Source organism: Seriola lalandi, unplaced genomic scaffold, assembly GCF_002814215.2.
Source record: "Seriola lalandi dorsalis isolate HSWRI2012SDOR001 ecotype SW California unplaced genomic scaffold, Sedor1 jcf7180002054353, whole genome shotgun sequence".
NCBI classification, from domain to species: Eukaryota; Metazoa; Chordata; class Actinopteri; order Carangiformes; family Carangidae; genus Seriola; species Seriola lalandi.
The window spans coordinates 849,869-858,977 of NW_019524906.1; the positions used below are offsets into that span (position 1 = coordinate 849,869).

At 41.0% G+C, this 9,109-nt stretch overlaps 1 protein-coding gene across 1 annotated transcript; it reads right to left on the bottom strand.

The window, feature by feature from the left end:
• Window positions 1–3,149: 3,149 nt before the first annotated feature.
• Window positions 3,150–8,829, bottom strand: LOC111656313 (uncharacterized protein C1orf21). Its single transcript, XM_023407980.2, has 4 exons — window positions 8,710–8,829; window positions 7,422–7,489; window positions 6,463–6,523; window positions 3,150–4,859 (listed from the first exon to the last, which is right to left on the bottom strand). The coding sequence occupies exons 1-4, from the start codon at window positions 8,782–8,784 to the stop codon at window positions 4,815–4,817; spliced, it is 249 nt and encodes an 82-aa protein (XP_023263748.1). The 5' UTR covers window positions 8,785–8,829; the 3' UTR covers window positions 3,150–4,814.
• Window positions 8,830–9,109: the final 280 nt, after the last annotated feature.

Genomic DNA, 9,109 nt, shown 5'->3' on the forward strand with positions numbered 1-9,109 from the left:
CTCACACACACACAGACACGCACACACACACGCATGCACACACACACACACACGCACACACACGCACACACACACACACACACACACACACACACACACACACACAGTACAGCCTTACAAATCCAATATCACCTACATATTTTGGTCTGAATTTCTGATGTCTGTTTTACCTTATAAAAAAATAAAAATAACTTTTCAAACAAACAAACAAACAAAAAAACAAATAAATAAATAAACAATGTGTAAGAATTGTATAAGCAACAAAAAACAACAACAACAACACAAACTGCAGTGGCCATGCTCTGACTACTTAAGGCTATAGTTGGAGCGCAGTTAGTGAGCCTTAGCTAAAGATAATTTACTGCCTTTTCGGACCTGTTCCCTGTAACTGAAAAATCTATTTTAATGCTCAGCTTAATAACCCAGTTATGTGTTATACCATATGAACAAAAGGGTCAACCGACCAACAAAATTAAAAACACAGGAACCTACTGTTACTTGTGAATTGATTGGCAGGTCTTTTAATACGTAGATTAACACTGAACAACAACCAAATCCTAATTATTAATGTTTCAGAGGCTACAAAAGGTGTGTTTGCATCTGTGATGTTTTGAAACAGTAATATTCTCATGTAAGATTAACAAACTACTTTTTCATAATTGAGACAAATTTACAGTTTGAAGTGTGAATTTGGCTCCGATCTATGTAAGAATTTGGACTGAAATCACACTACAGCCAAGAACACGTTGTACCCAACAAGGACTCTCACACTTTGGGCTCTATTTCACTCTCTCACACACACACACACACACACACACACACACACACACACACACACACACACACACACACACACACACTAAAACAGTAAAACACACACAAAGCAGGGAGGAGTGGGCTCTTTATTGGTACTTACGTCAGGGTGGAAAGAACATTTTCTAGCCCATATTCCTGTCTGAGGTTAACGGGCAACATCCGTCTCTTCCTCACTCTCTCCCTCCCACTTTCTCACTTCTCCAACTCCCTCGTCTTAATTTCTCGCTCTTACCTCGCCCACCTCTCTCTCTCTCTCTGTCCGCCTCCAACACACATTCATTTCTGTGTGGGAGAGCCTTGCTGCCAGCACTGGTCCACAGGGACCCTTTCACGCTCCTGATGTGCACAGTGGCTGCTGATTGTAAACTTATGTGCCCCTGCGAGTGAGTCATGTGAGGTAAAGAAGGAGTTTGTGTGTGTGTGTGTGTGTGTGTGTGTGTGTGTGTGTGTGTGTGTGTGTGTGCGTGCGTGTGCGTGCGCGTGTGTGTTGTGTTTTAGAGACAGCTGGGTACAGCTATTAAAGAAACAGTCAGGCTACTGAATTTTCCTTTTATAATGTGGTGATCAGCTTTAACCAGTGACACTCACTCAAAGCATTATGGCATTCAGTTGCACAGGGTGTAGACAATAGGCCGAGCACAGGAAGAGATATCACCTCAGGTCTCTGGGGTTTTATACACGTACACACACACACATACACACACACACCATGGAGCCATTTGTAAATGCTCAGTTATTATTAGTATCGTCCTCATCACTCAACCGGTCATTGTAAGGACAAATGATCAGTGTCCTCATTGCACAATAATGAATTTTTCATCTGTGACTGAAGGAATTTTGTCAGTTATCAAACTCAATGGAAAAGGGATCTTTTTTTTTTATTATTATTATTTCGGTTGATATATCATGGACTTCCCTGCATCTAAACTCCCATACAGGGCAATGGGGCAATAAATGATTGTAACCCACACAATGTCTGTGCTACATGTTTTGATCTGTATTTCTTGTTTATTAGTTTAAACCTGCAATAAGTGATTTTCTTTTTCTTGGCCACTTGGAGGCAGTGGAGGGAACATATTCTCCTTATCTCCATATCTCTTTATAAAGTTGATGTTGATACGTGTTGGCAAACACTTTATTCAAGAAATAGATGCAGAGCAACATTATTATGCATTTGGAGTCAAGTTTGTATTCACTTGACAAAAGTAAGTACATTTCTCTTTTACCTTTATTTTTGCTCTCCTCCAACACCTGAGGGAAATATCTGGCTCTTTAGCTGCTGAATTCTTCACTGTGGGCTGATCCAAGCTTTTTCACTGAAATCAAAAACAACACTAGAGGTGTGACAGTGAACCAAAACGCCATAAAAGGTCAGTACAGCTGAAGGAAACTACAAATTCGGTTCATAATTCTCGAGTTTAATTAACAATTAGTAATTTGATCATGTGTTAATATGAAAACATTAGTTAGTGCAGCTTTAATTGATTTTGTTTTCAGTTTCCTTGTAGTGAGATCATAATTTTAGTGTTTTCTGCTCTGTAGCTATAAGTGACAATATTGTGTGATGATGGTGAATATTAAAACAATATAAAGAGGAAGCATAAACTCGTCAAACTGAATGAGCAGTGGCAATTACACAGCAACATCTCATAAATTTGCAAACATGAGCAGAAATTACCCACCATCAACTTCTGATCACACAATACGTTACTGTGTTCTTTGAACATTATATAATCTCATATTAAATGTTCTCATGCATCTCTTCTCCTTATGTAAAGCACTTATGTAAAGCCTCTGTTTGACAGATGCTCAGCTGGCCTCCTCTTGACAGTTACTGGGCTGAGTTTGAATTTGTTCAAGTCATATCATCTGGAACACATTCATCTCCCAGAAATAATTCAATAAAATTTAAAAATGAGTCGTTTACCATTGCAGCGAAATGAATCTTTCATAAGTGTCTTTATTTGCTTATATTTACTTTCATCTTGGTTGATTTTGACAGTTACTTTGGCTTATTTTGTTTATTAGCTAAAATATAGTATAAACACACATAACTAAAGATTATATGTTCAGTTTTGTGTAAAATGCACTTTTGTTCACAAGAGCTACGCTGCAGTGCTGATATTGTACCAGCAGGTGGCAAAACACAGCCTTGCAGTTCTGAGTGGATCTGCTCCGACTGCTTCAGGCAGCATGACCACAGGGAAATAGACTGACTTCACGCTCCTCAGTCCACTGCCAGCATGACGGCACTCCATTACTCAGCTTACGGGCAACACAATACGCACACGCACGGACACACACGCACCCTGCACATTAAGACCACTTGCACATTAAGAGCTTCTGCGTTTTTATTTTTAATAGAAAAAAAGTATTCAAAATAATACAACAGGAAGTATCCAGGAAAGATGACAAAAAAAAAAAAAAAAAAGTGATCAGGTCTGTGTCTCCACGGCAACCACGCATCCTCACCTTGAACTTGCTGCTTCAGTGCCTGAATGCGTGTGTGTGTGTGTGTGTGTGTGTGTGTGTGTGTGTGTGTGTGTGAGATCGAAAACACTGAAACAAAGCAGAAATACAGAGCTTTACAGAATACCTCTGATCGATGCACATGACAGTCTCCTGGAGTAATGAAAGGGATACAACAATGTGTGCGTATGTTTGTATTGTTTTCATGTACACGTAAAGGTGCGTTGGAAAGAGACTGTGTTACCAACTGTACAATAAAAGACCCCATGTATGTGTGTGTCAGTTAGGATCTGCTGTGTTATGTTACATAAAGGAGGATGGATTGGGTTGAGACACAGATGCTCTGAATTATACAGCTTTGCTGTGTTTTGATGAGGAAGATGATAATGACATCAAAGATGACGATGATCATACACTAAGGAGGAAGCCAAGAGTCAAACAAACTGAAGAAAAAAAAACATCAGCAATGGGAAAAAAATAACTGAATGAGTGGCTGCGGAAAAGAATTAAAAAAAAAAAAAAAAAGGAAAAAAAAAAAGGTCCTTGACTTCAGAAGGCAGGAGGAGTTTAGAGTTTCTAAATCACCGGCTTGCTCCCTACTCTCTCTTATTAAAATATCCCAAATTTTTCCCTCTTTCTTCTCCACCTTCCTCCACTCTCCCTCACCCCTTCTCTTAGTCCCTTGTGGCCCAGGCCAGCCTGGCTATAGGTAGGCAGGCCAAACAGTTCAGAGTGGATCCTGGCGGCGTTACATAACTCCTTTGCTTTCAGCATCCTCTCCTCCCCGGGCTTCCTTTCTTCTCCACTTATATGTCTCTCAGTCCTCCACACACCCACCAAGTCAATATTTGTCCTCACTTGGCCTCCATATTCGGAGTTCCTTTGTCCAAATGCAAGGGTTAAATATTCAGGATGGGACCACGGAGGGTAAGACAGACAGACATGGAGGGACAGATGGAGGGTCGAGGAGCTGCTGTCGTCCCACTTGAGGAAATAACTCTGTTTGACCTGACAGTGGCAAGTCCTTCTCTCTCTTCACGATGATGTGTGCCCATCCGTCATCGTATCCTCCTCCATCTCTCCCTCCTTTCATCTGTCTGTCCCTCCATTGCTCTGCCACCTCCATCTGTCCGCTCAGGGGCCTGAAGGGGTGAGGAGCTAAGAGAGGAAGGCGGTAGTCTCTGAAGAAAGTTTTCTTTATCCCATTCTCTCTCTCTCTCTCTCTCTCTCTCTCTCATTTATCCCCCACTCTTTCACTTACGATTAAAATACTATCTTTGCCATATCTTCATAAAACACACACATACTCATACCAACACATAGTGTCCGATAACAAACAATCCTACTGATAAAACACTGATTCAGCTCTCTCTCTTACACTCTCAGGCACACATAAGCACACGTGTATGCATTTAGACACACACACACACTCTCTCTCACACACACACACACACACACTCTCTCACACACACTCACACACACACACACAGTGAGGCTCTCTGTGGGGGTGAATTCTGGGGGCCTCTGTGCTATGTCCCATCTTCCGCCTCCTCTTCTGAACAGTAGTCTCGCCCCTGCAAAAAATAGTAATTAGAGAGAATATGAGATTGTGTTTTTTTTAAACTCTGATTTGTTCCAGTTAAGTAAACTCAGTAATAACCTTCTGCAAATGACTCTCACTGAACTGTCTGCATGCAGCAAACTCCCCACACACCTGTTACTCCAGTCACGTTTAAACAAACCTGTGTCTATTTACAGGTACTGGCGTAGAAAATATTGGATGAGGCAGTAAAGTAAAGGGCGAGTGGGCAGTTAGCTTTGTTTTGTCTCTTCAGTCATGATGTGGAGCTAACTCAACTGCTTTCCTTTCCTCTCCAGAGCTCATCTAACTGTACACTCTGTGTCTCTTCAAACAAGCTTTTAAAATATTGGCTGCAACAGTAACACACTGAAAATCAGTGGAAGGAAGTAACAAATAAAAGGTGCCCAAGTTCTATTTTGATGTACTTTGCTGCCATGTTTCTATTTAATGCTACTTTATACTCATCATATATACATTTTCTATGAAAACATTGCACCAGTAACTCTAAATTTATTTGACAGCTAAATTTATTTGTTATTTTCCAGATTAAGATATAATACACAAAACATATGATCCTTTAGATTAAACTACTAAACGGTTTATAAGGGAATTAAACTAAAAACACAACATGGACATATTTTATATGACCTTATAAAGTTAATATGGTGAAACAACAGTTGCCCATTGACAAATCCAACAGACACACAGCAGCATTAGCATTCATTTGGAGTCATGTTTCTGTCCACTGAATGTAATTCCAACACTCACTCTCCTTTTTACTCCGTTTTTGGTCTCCACCAACTCCTAACCAAATCCTGTTAGCTAACGCTGTCTGCTGTTTGGTGCTGTGCACGTAGTGTATGGTGGGTACGTCAGAGCTCTTTTGCTGATAACAGCTGCTTGTTGCAGCTGAAAACGATGCTATGAGAGTGACAGTGAATCAAAACGATGAAGTTGCGGGTCCAAAAACCAAAAGAATGAGCTGAAAGTTATACATAATTGAAATTTGATTAGATATTTATTAGAGCAGCTTTAAATATATACAGTATTACACTGATAATACTTGTGTTTAGTTTAAGTACTATTTTGAACGCAGGACTTTTACTTATAACAGAATATTTCTTCACTGTGCTATTGCTACATTCACTCAAGCAAAAGACCTGAATTCTTCCACCACTGCGATGAAAAGTTTGAAGGCAGAGTTGAAAAATTAAATGGATCACATGACAAGCTCCTGAAGCTGAAACTAGTCATTACTCACTGAGATTTCACTTTGCAACCTCATTTATAGTCAGAAACAACCAGAGTAATTCAAGTGGATGACAAAGAGTAGTAAGTGCTCATCAGTGCAGCCGTCACCTGTTCCTCCCCCTCACATGTGGAGCTGAGTGTTGAGCTCGTAAGCAGAATGACAATGTGGACTAATGGATGTTGTTGTTGTTAAGCCTGTCTCTTTAAATGTTAAGACCCAGCTGTTTCTTTAAATGCTCCGAGACCCATTGCCTGCTCCTCATGCCCCCCCCAACCCATGAAATGAAAATATGCACGCACACACACACGCACACACACATTTATACACAGCCCCCCCCCTTCACCTTCTCAATCTTCTCATCCAGCATCCTGAAAAATTCCTGCTGGCTCTCTGACGTGTGAATACTGAGAGAGACGGAGAGAGAGAGAGAGAGAGACAGAGAGAGAGAGAGAGAGGGGGAGAGGGAGGAGAAGGAGGGTGAGAGAGGAAGTTGGAGGTTGCAGAAGAGGAGGAGAAGGGAGGCAAGAAATACATCATGAGAATTTTCCATTACACCCCCCACACAGCACAAACACGCACGTTCGGACGCACGCATGCACGCAAACACACACGTACACACACAATTCTAACTGCAGTGTGAGAAATCCATCGTTGTGAGGCTGTGGATGAATTTAAATACTTATTTTATAAAGTATTAACCCAATCTTTCATCCAAAGGTTAAATACTCTGCAGCCACCAGCAACTAACAGGAGTGCACACACACACACACACACACACACACACACACACACACACACACACACACACACACACACACACACACGACTGAACACCTCCATTTTAACAACGAAAGGAATCATGGAATCTTCTTGTTGAACTAAATTTGATCTAAGTTTTTGACTCATGCAGAGGCTGAACACACTCACACACTCATGGCATTTGTTCTACAGTGGAAATAAAACATTGCTCAGAAAGTTCACCCCAACACTGTTGCAGAAGTTTATGCGTCTGTCTCCCTTTGTTACTGATATCAATATACATATATAGATTTATTAGCGAGTGAGTTCGGCCAAATTACAACATCGCATAATTAAAACAAATTCAACAGTGCTAATTGGAACTAATGTCTATGGAAGAAATACTCCCTGTGACGATTTCAATGCTCTGAGCACCAAAGATGAAATTCTGTTATTCACGATCACGTGTTTAAGTTATCAGAGTTGTCCATTATATATAGATCATATATTTTGGCACAGTTCCAACAGACATCTACAGTATGCAGACTGATGCCAGACACTTACTTGGACTTGATGTTTGCTGCAGTGACCTCTTTCTGCTGTTTGCCCCTGTACTGTACATTACTCTTCTCCTGAAACACACAGACACACACACACCATTAGCTTTCATTATAAGCTGATAAAGCAGTTAAAAAACAAACAACTCATATCAGCAAACAGCCACACCACAGAAGGCATATGTCACTTCAAGCCTGCATTATCAAATGACCTCCTCGCCCAGCTGCCACTGCACTACAGCCATAGGACGTGGGCAACAAATGTAATATATGTAGGTCTAAGAAAACATGAAGGTTGCTCACATTGCACATTCCCTGTTAAGTTTCTGTGAGCTCTGTGTACGTTTTCCTGCTTTGGTAAAATCTTGCAGTGATCAACCAACAAATACTGTAACGTGCATCTATAGTAGTGACAAATGGAAGGAAACAAATACTGGTCTGACATGTGTCTGTGTAAAAAAGTACTTTTGGTCTTTCAGTGACTCACTCAACCGAGTAACAGACCACGTCACCATATCATTTAAACAAGACAACAGTCATTTCAATTTCTGCAGTTAAAAAAAATGACAGAAAATTGTGTGTGTGTGTGAGTTTTGCGATAGCCTACATCAAACTGTGTGTTTGATAGGAGGTGCTTTCCCTCATGGCTGCAGCCAGTTGCTTTGACAAGGCTGTTTTTTTGTTTTTTTGAGCTATAGTAATATAATTTGTGGCAGAGTGACACTACTTCTGTTTTTTTAATCAGGATTTAAAAGGTACACTCGTTATCGTTACACCACTTGCCAGGATGCCAGGCTTGAATGACCTGATTTACTGAACAAACAACCCGGCTCTCACTTCACACTACCACACTTTGCAGTCATTTCACGTTTCGGAGGCTAAATGTGCCTAAATTTATTACCAGTGTACATTATTTTGCAAGAAGGATTGAACAGTCAGGTTATTTGCAAGGTTATTATGAGAAAATGACCTGACCAGTGACACTACAACGATTCTTTACGTTTAAGACCTACAGGTTTTTGCGGGGAGGAAATCAGCCTCCACATTCCACACACGCTGACATGTTGCCTCTACCTGCGTGTGAGGCGCTTCCTTGTGTGTTTGTGTGTGTGTGTTTCCGCACTTGTGCGAGAGACAACTAAGTGTGTATGCATAGGCTGATAAAGCTGCCTTTGGACACAAACACGAGCCTGTTCGCTTGAGTTGATGAACTGTCAGGAAAAGGTCTGAGTCTGTCTGTGGATGACAGGCTGTCAGTGGACGGGTGTGTGTTTTTGTGTGTGTGCGTCTCTCACCAGGTTCTCCTGGTTGCGTGCATTCACCCGGTTTTCATCCCCCCTCATGTACTTCACCTCCTCCACTCCCTTCATCTTGTATTCATCTGAGGAGAGAGAGAGAGAGAGAGAGAGGGTTGGATAGAGAAAGAGAGGTATGATTAAAAAAGGGAGAGAGAGGCAGGAGGGAAATAAACAACAACGAGTATTTATGAGGGCTGTCTCCCGGAAAAAGAAACACTGACCAGACTCTCTTCATTCATCCTGATGTGAAAGGCTCCAATAACTGAACAATGTCATATCAGCTCTACTGTACGCTCACTGCATTATATCAACATTACCAGTGACTATTCCATTAAATCCAGCTATAATTTGTCCAAGGTAATCTGATAACTAAGACCTGACACAGTGTTTTAGAAAG